Source organism: Clarias gariepinus, chromosome 24 (genome assembly GCF_024256425.1).
Source record: "Clarias gariepinus isolate MV-2021 ecotype Netherlands chromosome 24, CGAR_prim_01v2, whole genome shotgun sequence".
NCBI lineage: Eukaryota > Metazoa > Chordata > Actinopteri > Siluriformes > Clariidae > Clarias > Clarias gariepinus.
Genome location: NC_071123.1, coordinates 17,362,104 through 17,376,881, shown reverse-complemented (window position 1 = coordinate 17,376,881; position 14,778 = coordinate 17,362,104). Strand labels below are relative to the sequence as shown.

General features: G+C 39.6%; 1 protein-coding gene across 2 annotated transcripts; it reads left to right on the top strand.

The window, feature by feature from the left end:
* Nucleotides 1-889: 889 nt before the first annotated feature.
* alg9 (ALG9 alpha-1,2-mannosyltransferase) lies at nucleotides 890-9,988 on the top strand. Of its 2 annotated transcripts, XM_053486048.1 has the most exons (15): nucleotides 890-1,052; nucleotides 2,526-2,661; nucleotides 2,761-2,895; nucleotides 3,168-3,238; nucleotides 3,326-3,414; nucleotides 3,719-3,854; nucleotides 4,941-5,028; nucleotides 5,162-5,267; nucleotides 6,223-6,345; nucleotides 6,454-6,608; nucleotides 6,702-6,831; nucleotides 6,956-7,103; nucleotides 7,197-7,326; nucleotides 8,642-8,772; nucleotides 9,238-9,988. In XM_053486048.1, the coding sequence occupies exons 1-15, from the start codon at nucleotides 907-909 to the stop codon at nucleotides 9,359-9,361; spliced, it is 1,848 nt and encodes a 615-aa protein (XP_053342023.1). In that variant the 5' UTR covers nucleotides 890-906; the 3' UTR covers nucleotides 9,362-9,988. The 2 variants fall into 2 exon arrangements, with proteins under 2 accessions (XP_053342023.1, XP_053342024.1); XM_053486049.1 differs by lacking the exons at nucleotides 890-1,052; nucleotides 2,526-2,661; nucleotides 3,168-3,238; nucleotides 3,326-3,414 and having other exon boundaries at nucleotides 2,767-2,895.
* The last annotated feature ends 4,790 nt before the right edge of the window (nucleotides 9,989-14,778 follow it).

Here is a 14,778-nt window from a genome sequence, read left to right as displayed (position 1 = left end):
CAAGGATAAAGGAGTTTATTTTAAATTATTACACTGCTTATCCTGCTAATTCCATAATTTCAAAATATTCTGCACCCAACAGAAATAGTGTATTCCTCATCTTTGTTTTTTGTTTTTTATACTTGTGTTGTGGTAAAGTACCAAGCCTTTTGGAGGCAACTTGGAAATTGTATTTTTTATTTTATTCATGAATCTTACAATTTCACGTTAAATAACATAATTATCTTTAAATTTTCATTTAAGTACATTGTCATCTTATTTATTTTAATGGCCATGTTCTACATTCATAAATGTACATTTTCTACATTTCCTAAAATATCACTTTTCATCTGTAAAATCCAAAATCTTTTGAACTTTTTCCCCTGCTGTTTAGTTAGTCTATTCTTTAATTTTTTTGTTTGTTATCTATTTGTCTGTTTATTTGTTGGTTGACTAGTTTACTGTCTATTGTTATTACAGATAAGTTTGCTTCTACTGTACATCTTCAATTTAACTGTGGATAGTTAATTGTATAAATATTTTTTATACCTGGATCTTGTAATTTTATTCTTTCAATATTGTAATTGTAATAAAAGTAAGAAATCAAGTACCTATAGCTTTATGAATATTAATGAGGCGTCGAAAATATATAAAAATTCTCAACAGGCAAAATTATTTTTAGGCTCATGAATATTAATTCAACCTCATGAACAATCAACCGAGGACCTCCCTCTCTCATAAATATTAACAAGCCACTCCTCCTTTTTCCCGATTGGAATTCATAAACAGCCAATCGGGCAACGCGATCATGAATATTGTTTTTCTCTCTCATGAATATTAACTAATCCCGCCTACGTTTTTGGACACGCGCTAGGCGGAAGGTGTGATTTCCTAAAACGCCTCCGTGATGACGCGCGAGGAGAAAACATGGCGACGAAGGCACTCCGTCAGCGTAACCGACGGGGAAGCAAACAGGACGCGAACGCCGCGAGCAGCCCGGCGGTCAGCGAGACCCGCGCGGTGAGAGACGACAAGGCCGCCGAGGAGAGTAAATCCGCCGAGGCGAGAAATGAGTGAGTCAGCATTATTATCGCTGTCTTTTCTGTCTCGCTGTCAGCTCAGTGCTCCAGCTTATTATGGCTGCTCTAACGCGTTATAAAGCGCAGTGATACAAAGCAGCACAAATCCAGACGTTCACTGACACACACACACACACACACACATAGTGACACGTCTCAGTGACTGAATTCGTCAATATCACGGTTTTATCGCGTTTTCTCGACGCGCTTTTAGCCGTGCTAGCCGTTTAACAGACATTTCATTCATTCATTCATTCATTTATTTTTTCTTCCAATCACTTTTTCATCCTTATATCCCTCAGCAAGAGGATCACACACACACACACACACCTTGTGCGCTTTAATAACAAACACACTTCTTGCACCTGCGCTTGTACTCAGTCTCTTACACTAACCATTACTGGTGATCTCGACTGCGCATGCGCAAGACGTTAACCACTGAGGATTGGAATCACCCGATTCGATATAATCACAATACCCAAGTGGTGATTCAATCTGTATTGCCATTCTATAAGAATCACAGTTTATATACGGATATACAGCGTTACATCTGCAAACTAATTTAATCCGTTTCCGAGGCGATTTCTTAAGGCGAAATGTTGTATCATGAAAAATCTGTTTCAGCCACCCTAAAATATTATAATAATGTCGACCACGAATTCACGTTTTTTTTTTTTTTTTTTCACAATTTGCAGGTGGTCTAGGAACAATGTTGTATTATTAACAGGATCTTCTGGATCTGATCAGAGCATTAGATGATGAAGGAATCAGGAGACTCCGTGCCAGGGTTCACCTGGAGAAAATCTTTCTTTCTTTCTTTGTTTTTGTGCGCATCAGTCTGCCTGGAATCTCAATATAAATGACAGAACACCCAATTTATACTGAGATCAACCCAAGGCCAAGAACGGAAAAACGATAAGAGAAAGACACAATCAAGATCAAAAACATCATGTGAGAACTAAGTAAACAAGAACACTTACAAAGATCACGCTGACATGAATTAAATGTTAATGATTGTGCCATATTCATATTAAACATCAGAGAATATTTAATCTCTTAAATAAATCCCTCAGGATGTAACCCCTGCAAATTTCGGGGGTCGACCGTATTACCAATTTCCAACATTATAATAATATTTTTGCATATATATATATAAACAATCTAAAAATTCTGAAAAGACATGTAAATATGAAATAAATAGACATTGATTAATGATTACTCCAGTCAATGTCTGCTTTGCTGCTCTAAGGTTTTTTTACTTGCTTACATTTCTGGGACCTTTGGTCTTCACTAAATCTTACACAAAATGCGAAAAAAAAAAAAAAGTAAACATGCTTTGCTTGACTTTCTAGTGACAAGAACTAGACTAATTGACTCGTAGTGTGTGAATGAATAAATGTTCGCTTGTGGATTGCTGTTTTAGTAAATATTATAAAGTATTCAAAACCCACCTTTGTCTGGTTTCAGGTCCTCCAGTAAGGCAGGCCAGGTGTGGGCTCCTGAGGGCTCCACTGCATTCAAGTGCCTGGTGTCGGCTCGCTTCTGCGCCGCTCTGCTCAGCAACATCTCAGACTGCGATGAGACCTTCAACTACTGGGAGCCCGTAAGATAAGCTTTTTTTTTTTTTTTTTCGTCTCTAAGGACAAAGGGCGCTCTGTAGCGGAAGTGTTTTACTTCTGTTTCTTCTGTCTTCCTTCCTCAGACTCATTACCTGCTGTATGGGAAAGGGATGCAGACGTGGGAATATTCCCCCGTCTACGCTATTCGATCCTACGCGTACCTGTGGCTGCATGCCCTCCCTGCCTGCTTTCACGCCAAGATACTTCAGACCAACAAGGTAACATGATGCGCAACCTCTTAAAACTCAACGGATTTGTGTCAGTAGTCAGTAAGCATGTTGTGGTTCAGATATCAGTCCTGGTTTTTATAAAAAAGATTTCAGTCCTGACTCAAAGAATCAAATTCTTGAAAATGAACATGTGGTTCATGACCAAGCTAAGAAATAACTTATACCTGATAATAATAATTTTAACGAACTCTACTCTACAAGTTCAAGCAATCTTGTTACACACATTCCTGTTCATTGATCATCGCCGTTTATCTCATCAGGTCCTCGTGTTTTACTTCCTCCGCTGCGTGCTGGCTTTTGCTTGTTGCGTGTGTGAACTCTATTTCTACAAGTAAGTTTGACTCTCTGGCATTTGACCCAAAAATTCGTTATTATTTTTTGGTCAAAATGCTATAAAGCCCATTTGTGTGACTTGTAGGGCGGTGTGTAAGAAGTTTGGCCTCCACGTCGCTCGACTCATGCTGGCCTTTCTGGTCCTGAGTGCAGGGATGTTCTGCTCCTCTGCGGGTGTGTATGAGTTCAGTGAGGTTCGGCTGTATAGGCTCCATCTGGGTAATAATGCAAATTCCATTAAGAGAGCAACTTAAAAGCTATTATTCACTAGCTTCCCACCAAACCAGAAAAGCAAGAAGTGTTTTAACCATTAAAGAGCCAGGAAAAAGAGTTTAAACTTTACCACGCCTGCATCCTTTGTTCTCCTATACCATCATATTGACGCGGATTCTCAGACTCCCCTTTCATTATAGAATATGTTGCCTAACTGGCTGGTCTTTAAAACATTTCCTTAGAAATGTCTGTTTTGTATCCTCAGCGTTTCTGCCCAGTACTTTCTGCATGTACAGCACAGTGGTCGCGATGACGGGCTGGTTCCAAGGGCGACCGAGTCTGGCCATACTGGGCATAGCGGCTGGCGCCATTGTAGGCTGGCCCTTTAGCGCTCTGCTTGGGTGAGTACCAGACACGCGTGAACCGGAAAAAAAAAAAAAAGTCATATTTCTGAATTTGAATCCAAACTAGAAAAGAATAAAGAATATAATCTAAATTAAGGCACGAACCTGTAAGAAGAGACGATCAAAATTGTGATTAGTATACCGGTGATGCTGAATGTCGAGTAGTTGGAACAGACGAGAGGGGAAATAAGGTTACTGCTAAGGTTGTGACATACTGTAAACAATTTCTTTTTTTGGGGGGGGGATTTTTCCCTGATTTTCTCCCTAATTTAGTTGTGTCCAATTCCTCCCCTTTTTTGTGGGGGCTCCCACATTAAGGCTACTACCTCTCAGACGGGAGGGCCGAAGACGATCATGTGTTTCCTTCGAACCATGTAACGCCAGTCGGCCGCATCTTTTCAACAGCACTATCCGCTCCTTCCGCTTGCGTGAGCTCACAGATGCCCCTGATTGGCTGTAGAGCCGTTATTAATGTGGGAGCACAAGGTACATCTCATTTTTCCCCTCTGAGAGAGCTCGGCCAATCAGCTCTCTCTAGACCTCCGGCTGCGAGAGGTTACAGCATCACCCGGGAATTAAACTCGCAATCTCCAGATGATGGCCGCTAACCAACTGCTTTTTGAATTGTATATTTAATCTACATCATTTAATTTAATAGCAAATAATTAGGGGTGCTCGAGACTTTCTATAGTACTGTAGGTCTTCTAAAGTTCCTTCAAAAGTGTGTGCGTGTTAATGCTCCAGCTGAAATATCCCTCAGATTTTTTTTTTCTCATACCTCACACTCCCTCTGTCTCACTTACACTTTTCTTCCAAAAGCGCGATTTTTGTACAAGTGAGAACAGCAGAACTGATGAATAATTCAGTGGAGGGGATAGTCTTATATGAGGTCACATAAGGGGGAAAAAATCTAACCGGGTGATTTTAAACCAATGTTCCATACAGAAATATATAATTTCTTTCCGCACATTTTAATTTGTATACATATGCAGAAAAATATTAAAAGTGAATTTTGCATTATAAATCTTATTCTAGGAATAAAACTACTATTTTGTGTCAGCCAGTTATTTTCGTTTGTTGCAGCTTTCCCATTGCGTTCGACCTCCTCTTAGTGAAGAAGAAATGGAAAAGTTTCATCACATGGACACTAGTGGCCCTGGTGCTCTTTCTGGTAAAGACGGCCTAATGCTTACCGCTGTCATTTTTGAGACAGTGATGTACAGATGTGTAATTTAACATCTCATGATTTCAAATATTGACATCTGATCCACCATAAAGAAGATAAGTAAACTTTTTTTTTTTAGGTCCCGGTTGTTGTTGTGGACAGTTATTATTATGGCAAGCTGGTGGTTGCGCCTCTTAATATCATACTCTATAACGTCTTCACTCCTCATGGCCCAGATCTTTACGGTGGGTGATGTTGATATTATTCCCTTGTATTCTTTAGATAACATCTACTGTACAAAAGTTGCAGTATATCATCTGCTACTATATACTAATATACTACGTCATGTAAAGGGTGAGTGAAAATTAACCAGGTAATATTTAATGGATCTACAGAACTTGTAGTATCACTAATAAGGATCAAGAAAACATTGTCATGACCATAGGCTTGGAGAAAGATGCAGGGAAGTGGCTGGTGCCTATGTTAAAATTTAAAGATTGGTTTTCGTTTTCCTGAGTAATAACATACATGTGCAATTTTTTAAACAGCTTTGTATTAGAAATATGGACTTTATTGCCATTTGTTAAATTTTCAGCCACCACTGTATAAAGTAATGCATAATATAATTGAAGTATGTGGCAATTTTCTCATTAAACATGTGCTATGAGGCAAATTCCACAAGTGATGATGATGGACAGTGACATCACTGAGATGTTTAACTACTGCATATGTGTCACTCCACATTCTAGGTATTCTATAACCGTTAATCACACTAATTGAACAACACTTCATCTACCTAATAATTGTTTCTAAGTCATCTCAAATTACCTTTGAACCGTCTGTGTTCTTTTATTTATGGCTACAAAGCTAACTCGCTCCTAACACAAGGCTGAATTCCAAATCACCCTATAACACCTGATCAAGGGCACTACTTGGTGTGTTTGACGATGGATTGCACACCCTAGCGCACCAGCTTTCCATTTAAGACTAATTGGGATCCGAACCCGGAAGCCAGGTGGTGTTTATGGAACTGTTGTATAAAAGCAATATCACACATGAGGTCGTCCTGCTTTTCCGAAAATCACAATTTTGTAAACAATTTGTAAAAAAGCGATTCCAGCTAAAGATGGCCGATGAAGATGATGTCATGTGTAGGAGGTGGCAAATATTTAAAGTAATTCAAGTCTTCTTTTTCTTCAGGTACTGAGCCTTGGCACTACTATTTTGTGAACGGGTTCCTCAACTTCAACATCGTCTTTGTGCTGGCGCTGTTCTCGCTGCCTCTTACCGCTCTCATGGAGGGTCTGCTGCAACGTTTCAACGGTAAGTTAAGGTGTGTGTGTGTGTGTATGTTTGTGGGTCAGATTTAAAGCAGGTGAGAAATAAATAAAAAAAAAAAAAGCTTTTCCTGAAAGAACTTGTGCGCTGCAGTGCAGAACCTGGGCCGTCCTTATTGGCTTACCCTGTCTCCCATGTACCTCTGGATGCTGATTTTCTTCACACGTCCCCACAAGGAGGAGCGCTTTCTGTTTCCCATCTACCCCCTCATCTGCCTGTGCGGAGCCGTCGCGCTATCCTCTCTCCAGGTAATGCAGCGTTGAACGTTTGTTAGCTTCTTGTACATCAAAGTAATCGAATGATCGCATTCTAATCGTGATTGCTTTTAATTTTTTCTACAGAAATGCTACCACTTCATGTTCCAGCGCTATCGTTTAGAGCACTACACCATCTCATCCAACTGGCTGGCTCTGGCATCCGTTCTGCTCTTTGGTGTGCTCTCTCTCTCCCGTTCCGTGGCTCTTTTCCGAGGTGACTACCAATATAACCTTTATCGCATTGTCTGATATTTATGAGACATGCTAACAAATCAGGCTTGCTCACGCTGATCAGTTAAAGCGCCCATACTTTTTTTGTTTTTGCAATATGCTCACAGGTTATCACGCTCCTCTGGATTTGTATCCCGAGTTCCACCGCATCGCCAAAGACCCGGCCGTCCACACGGTACCCGAGGGCCGTCCGGTGAGCGTATGTGTGGGTAAGGAGTGGCACCGCTTCCCCAGCAGCTTCCTCCTGCCCAACAAGTAAGTAAAACCGATATTACAGTAACATAAACATCATTCTGTCATCAGTAACTTTGCATCATTTTGCTTTCTTTCGGTGTTGCTGCGTTCCAGCTGGCAGCTCCAGTTCATCCAGTCAGAGTTCAGGGGGCAGCTGCCGAAGCCTTTCGCCTCAAGCCCGGACGCCACACGCCTCATTCCGACAGACATGAATGACCAGAATCTGGAGGAGCCGTCTCGATATGTGAGCCTGCACACATATAACAAAAGTACAATATTTATTAGGAGAACTTCAATCAAGCTGTTTAAGGTCCAGATTTTGTTCCATTAGTTTTCCACTGGAGCTGTGAAACTAAAGAAGTTAAGACTTAAGGGAAGCTTATAACTTGCTATTGATATACCAGGGATATTATAGAAAAGTTGTCTTTGGTGAATTGGGAGCTTAAAGATGTAAACATCATTTACTTGTTAGGAAAGTTAAGCACAAAATATGTCCAAATGTAGGTTTCTCAATCAAATCTATTTATCTACAATTAAATGCATCTACTACATAATCAAGTTATTTTAATTTTTTTCTTTAATTAATATCTATCTATTAGTGCAAAGCCAAAATCCCAGGATGTGGAGTCAAAATTGAGCTCCTCCTACTTTGGTTAACAATGAGACAGTTCCCAGGGTCTGGGTTCGATTCCCGGCCAGGCTCGATTCCCGTCTCTGTGTGCATGAGTTTGCATGTTCTCCTCATGCTTGGTGAGTTTCCTCCAGGTACTCCGGTTTCCTCCCACTAGGCTAATTGGCTTTCCCAAATTGCCCATAGTGTGTGTTTGTGTGTGTACCCCGCCTTGTGCCCTAAGCCTCCTGGGATAGGCCCCGGGCCCCCGCTACCCTGAATATAGGATAAAGCGGTAAAGATGATGAGTAAGTGAGAGTATTTATTGTTTAATTAATTTAAGCCTAAATAGTTTAAACAATTTAACTAACTAAAATAATAATACGTTACATTTCAGCATTTGGCAGATGCCCTTTTCCCAAGCTACTTGCATATTTAACTCATTATACATTTGAGCAGTTAAAGTTAAGGGCTTTACTCAAGGGCCCAACTGGTGCGGTAAGGTTCGAACCTGGGACATATCAGATTGTAGTCCTATGCTTTAACCACTTACCTTATTGTTTTTACCACTTTATAGTTTTTTACATTTCTGCCAAATGCTTAAATGTAAAAACAATAAGGTGGTCAAAAATACTTCCCTTTTCTTTAGGCTGCTAGAAATACACTGTTTAATACAAAGAGAACCCTCATGTGATGTACAAGCTAATAGATATGTAAGCTACGGAGAAATATTATGCAAAACAATAAACCGTCGTTGATTTAAACAGGTTTAATTGATTACGTCCTTAATAGCATTTAACTGATTAATCATTAACATCCCAACTTCCACTATACAGTGTCTGAATTCGAAGTAGAGTTTATGAATTGCTTTCAGATTCACCCTTCTGCACTGCAGCATGGACTGTGTCAAAACATTTGTCTATATAAAGATTTTTCTTGCTTTCTCCAGGTTGATGTGAAGCACTGCCACTATCTGGTGGACCTGGCCACAGACAACGAGACCCCGCGAGAACCACGCTACGCAGCTAACAAAGATGAGTGGACCGTCGTCGCTGAAAAACCTTTCCTGGATGCTTCAAAGTAAGCCTTTCAAAACAAGGATGTGTTTGTGTAAGGGTAGAATGGTCAAAGTGTCAATGAAAATATTTGTTTCACGTTGTAGCGGAAATGAGTTTAACCTCCACTCCTCCTGGAGTGCTTTACTACTAAAGCTAAAGCACTCCTGAAACCACCACATGCTCTTTATCTCATTAAAATACTGACAGGGGTGTGTTAGATTAAGCTTGGAATTAAATCCATCATAAGCCTTTTAATGCCTCGTTTGATATCGACACCTGCAAAAAAGGTGGGCAGCCTATAGGGGGCGCATTAGTCTAGCATAAAAAATGTAAGGACTCAATCACTTAGACAAGACGATAGATGAAAATGTAAATGAGAGATGATTAATTAATTAACTCTTGTTTCTCGTAAAGATGTTTTTTTTCCCTTAAGAATCTCTTAAGGTTTTTTATTTATTTAAATTTTTTTATCTTTCTTCTTTTGTAGGTCGTCCCGGTTCTACAGAGCGTTCTTCGTTCCTTTCCTATTCGAGCAGTACACCAGTTACAGCAGATACGTCATCCTGAAACCCCGGCGAGTGAAACACAGCAGGAGACGAACACAGCCCTGACACATCATCTAGTCGTTTGTTTTTCCCCTCGTCATTACACCCCTTATTTGTTTCTCCCTTTAGCAGTTTTTCCACACCTCTGAAAAAGAACCTCCCTCTCTTTCTCGTGTCTGTGTGCGATAACAGCATGGATCCATACCCATTCTGCACACCGATCATCTCGTATCATTCCAAAAAACGTGACGTAATTTTTTTTTTTTCATCACTGGTCCCTAAGTTTTTATTTATTTATTTTTTTTTATTCAAAGCTATCAACACACACACACCACCCACTGTATCATTCTGAGCAGAAGATCCTTTGCTCAACAGCCTCTTTAAGGATCTTCGGTTATCAGCCATGTGCATGTTTACAAAGTCTCGACCTGATCTCGGACAATGAACTGAACTCGTGCCAGGTCTCGGGTAACGTTGGTAGTATTTGATTTGCTCAGTGCATACTGTATGTACATACTGTACATGAACTCGTGTGTCCTGTCCCGTCGTCTGCAGAGGACAATGTGCAGCCTTCTGATCGCTCTGATCTGTGGGATGCCGAAGTCAGTGATGTCATGTTTCGTCCTGGAAAAGAGTCATCTCGGTGTTTAGTGTGTGTTGGAGTCAAATAAAGAACATCCTGTTGAGTGTTGACCAGAGACTTTTATTATACAATGCATATAGAAATGCGGTAAACGGTACTATAGCTTTGTGCGCTTGTTAAAGCTGTGCAGTTTAACTGATTATGTAATTTAATCAGCTCTGGCGCCTGCAGATAGTTGCAAAAGTTGCACACATTAAAAAATTACTGGAATATCCTACTACATTTAGTTTAATTAGTTTGGGATAACATTAAATCTTTTCAAACAGTCAGCAGAAAAAAAAGCAAACCAATGGCTACGAAATGTCCTGTTGAATTCTCCCTCGTGGTTGTTCAGGTGCTGATTAATTTTCTGTGACAGCAGCTCTGAGAGTAGTTCCATCTGTGAGGTTTACAGTATATACGCTTATTCTGCTATGATTTTCCGAAGGAGTCTTCAGTATCAGAGGTTTGTACAAGTTATAGCTTGTAAGTATTGAGGACAGAAGCCTTCTTAGTATCTCTCAGTAACATCACATGCTGCTTTTTTTTAGTTAAAAAAGCGAAGCCAATGTGAAATATTTGTTTATGTCTTATGTAATGTAAGTGATAACAGGAGTTAATTGTTTGCACAGACAATCTGCAACTTGGAACATAAATGGATGAAAAGTATTATGTTCAGTAATATTTAATTTAAAATGTAATTAGTCATCAATTTCTGTTGTGAAAGTGGAATAAAACACTGGACCTTTTGAGTGGTATCTCTGGTTTGCTCCAATTTGCATGGTATAACATAATTGGTTGTGACACAATAACACTTTTTCATATTGTTACATTAACTCAGATGGGAGGGTTGCGTCAGGAAGGGCATCCAGCGTAAAACCTGTGGCGACCCCTTTTACACACATTTTACTTTGGAAAAATTAGACACTGACCAGATTTGAGCATTAAACTATTTGTAAACTTAATCCCAGTGGTTTGGTTCACGTATTTATCAGAAATCCAATATCAGTCAATTAGCATGAGTTCATACCACAGGCCAATAGTGAAAATTCCAGATGTTGTATGAATTCCATAGCAAAAAAAAATAATTATCTTTTCTCCTGGGCTTTTCTTCTCCTCGATGTCAATTCCTTAGGATGATTTGTTTCTGTCATGTAGTCACTATCAAAATGCAACACATTCTTCCTGCTGTGCAAAACCTTCACAGCATTAAGGGTGGGTTTCAGTAAACAAGTGCAGGCCTCTGTGTTTAAGTTGGGAGATTATTGATGATGCGTTAAGCCCCGTGACACCACAGGGAACTCTGATCCTTTTTAAATCCTGGCATTGATGCGAGCGCCAGTGACGCAGAAGCTTCTTTGAAAGACGAATAATTCCCTTTTGCCCCCCGCCCATCAGTCCTTCTCCCCTCTTGTTATTATTGCGAACCTTATTAACTGCGGAGAGATGCTCTCGGCAGATGTTTCATAACCCGAACGAGGTTAAATGTTTAATTTAGCGCAACTCTGGAGTGTTTTTATTACATAATCCATTTATTGTCTATTAGTATTATGCAGCTGGCTGTCCTGAGGCATAAACATGGCTTAATGGATTCCAGATGTTTTTAAGAGCTCACGAAGTCTCGTAGTGATTTCTGTCAGACCAGATTTGCACCAGATCATCTTAAAGAGTCACAGAGACGGATACTTGTTCTAAAATAGATCCAAAAACAAATGATGGAATCACTGCAGCTTATTTTTCCTGAGAGAGCACGAAACATCATTGCATACCCGAGGCTGAGTTCAGCGCTGTATGGCGTTAGTAGGTAATTTCTCCAATGCTCTGTCTAGCATCAGAGATTAGGAGCTTTGTGTTGCCTCAGCTGTATACAAGTCAGGTTCGGCCACCTGGTGCTATCCGTACACGTCAGCACGAGTAACCTGGAAATACCGGCATGCATATAAAACTTTAATCTGGACGCTTGTACTGTACAGGACACGCGCCTCCTTTCATATAGTCAGTATTGAGTATTGCACCCAAGAGCTAGCGCACTCTTGTGACGCAACAACTAACAACCAAAGATTGTTAAAGAGAGTGAGTATGCTACTGATGTATACTTAGTACAGGATAAAGCGGTATAGAAGATGAGTGAGTGTATACTTAGCGGTTAGCACTGTCACCCTGCACCTTCAGGTTGTGGGTTTGATTTTAAAATAAATCTTTTTTTGAGAAAGGGATTAAATAAAAGATTAATCACTAAAGTTTATTGGTGTTATTATAGTACAGTGGATCAGATTACGAGCATAATTCGTTCCGGAAGTGGGCTCGTATGCCAAAACACTCGTAAAACCAAATTTAATTTTCCCATAATAAATAATGGAAACTTTAATTATTCATTCTACATCCCCCCAAAAAAATACATTAAAATAATTAATACAAAATATTAAGTAAAAATAAAATAAATTAACCTGCACTTTACCTTTTAAAATAGTAAAAAAGAAATCCCGGCAGATAAGGGTTTCCCTTTCTGCATGCAGGCGCTGCGTATGTGTGTGTGTGTGTGTGAGGCCAGAGTAAGTGGAGACTCTTGCTTTCAGCCCCTCCTGTCTCCCTCTTCTCATCTTACACATTAAAAATTTCTCCTCTCGTTTAAACACACTCACACACATTAACGGAAAGACTGTTGTTCTCTAATAAATTATTAGCTTTTCCGCTTTTTTTTATGTTGCTCGCGACAGCGTAACAGCCTGTAAATTCATGCTCGTGTTATGATGAGATGGACAAACTGGTCGATGCATGCCTGTTCTTTTATTTTCTGCATTGTCAGGTTATAGTACACACTTTCGGGTGGATCCTGCATTTAATTCAACTAAAAAAACTATTGAAGAACAAAACTCAGGCTCTATATCCTAGCTTACATATGGCATTCGCGTTCACACACTTCTGTAAACAGCGGTCATAAATCAATGTCTCTCTCCCGCTACACTATTTTATCTGGATATTAGCAATAAACATTGCTAAAGCCACTCGTGTAAGCGCAAACTAACAGAATCACTGCTGTAAAGTAAAACAAGGATGCAAGGATGTTCATTATACCAGTAAAAGACGAGCACTAAGAGCCAGCAGGGGAGACGATTCCGCAGCGCAAAAGGGAGAAAAACCGTTAGCTCATTTGTGATCATGTGACGCTCGGCGTCAAACCAAGAAGCGCATGCGTGAAACATGATACTCGGTGCTCATAAACCAAGACAATGCTCGTTTTTCAAGTCAAAATTAATTAAAAATCTTTGCTCGTCTCGCGGAACACTCGTGAACCGCCTTACTCGTAATGCGAGGTTCCACTGTACCAATATAAGTTATTTGGTTATTATTTAAAAACTAATTAACCATTAATTTAGAAAGTAATCATTAGTCTAATAAACTATTCAGGCGTTGTTGGCCTTTCGGCTGCTCCTGGCAAGGGGTCGCCACAGCGGACCATTCGGCTTGGCACAGGTTTCATGCCAGATGCCCTCCCTGACGCAACTATTTTATCCGAGCTTGAGACTGGTACTGCATCCAGTGACTTCCGCATGGCAGGCGGAACACCTACCACTGACCCACCAGTGCCCCAAAAAACTAATCAATGAAGTTAGTCAGTTTAAAAATAGTTTAAAAAATGTCATACACTCAGGAAAAGGCTCTACCAACACTTTTGCACAAACAAACTTTACTCGCATGAGACTGTGTGTATCATCACAAATCGTTTGCTTTATCTAATAATTATTAGTTTAAAAAAACAGATTTTCATTTGTTTCATACACCCATTTTTATTTTACATTATTCACATTTTTGCGCATTAATTGTTGCATGGACTTGATTTATTTTAAGTCCAGAAATTACAGAGATGTAAATTTGTGTACCCTGCTACACCTGGACTTCTTTTTGATTAGTAAGGTACAATACTTCATCTTGTTGTGTTATGTGTAGGTTGCCGTGCATCCTGTGTAAGCATCACCAGCAAATAAGATCTTTATTTATCATTTCATCATTTATCATTTCATCTTCTCTATAAGTTTCTGTTAACTTCCATCATAAGCATCAGAGCAAACACCAGACACCATTTCTAACATGTGAACATGTGCAATAATGTGGTGATTATAATATTTTTAAAAAGAAAAAAAAAGGGTTTCAGTGAAAGAGGGTACGGTAATCTGAATAATGAAGGCTGATGTGTTTTCATTGAGCATGAATTAGCAAATGAATGGTGTGACAGATGGCCCATGCATATTTTGATCATGCAGCAGGATATTTTATTGGCCCTCGAACAGATCTGTGATGTGCTCAGATGCAGTTCATGGTTTGGGTTACACAATGAGCTGATTCGTGTTCGAGAGACAGAGATAAATAATCACATGAACATACTGTTTCTTTATTTGTTCATTTTTTTCTGTAACATCACAAGCTCCTGACTTAACTTCAAAAGGCCAGTTCAAGATTAAGTGTAGCCTGAATTGTTGTTGTTGCTCTTCTGCGCACAACTTATTTTACGCTGGATGCCCTTTTCTTTTCCGATAAGAAAACCTGGATGTAACTGGGTTTCAGGCTTGAGACCTGCGGATGGGGTTTGGGCATTCGTCATTATTGTTGGGCCTTACCATACCAAATGGTCGACTTTGCCATTAGTTTTTCATAACTATGGGATGGCTAATGATAGTTCTTGATGTCAGAGCATGTCACTGTCACTGCACACCACAAATTTAAAACTGTATTGGTTTTTAGTGATAATCATAAAAGTGGGGATTAGACATTAGCAACCAAGAACTGTTGCAGCAACAAAAACAAAAAAACTAAAATAAAAACAGTAAGAAAAAGAAGAGTTTCTACAAAGTCTTTGAAAATG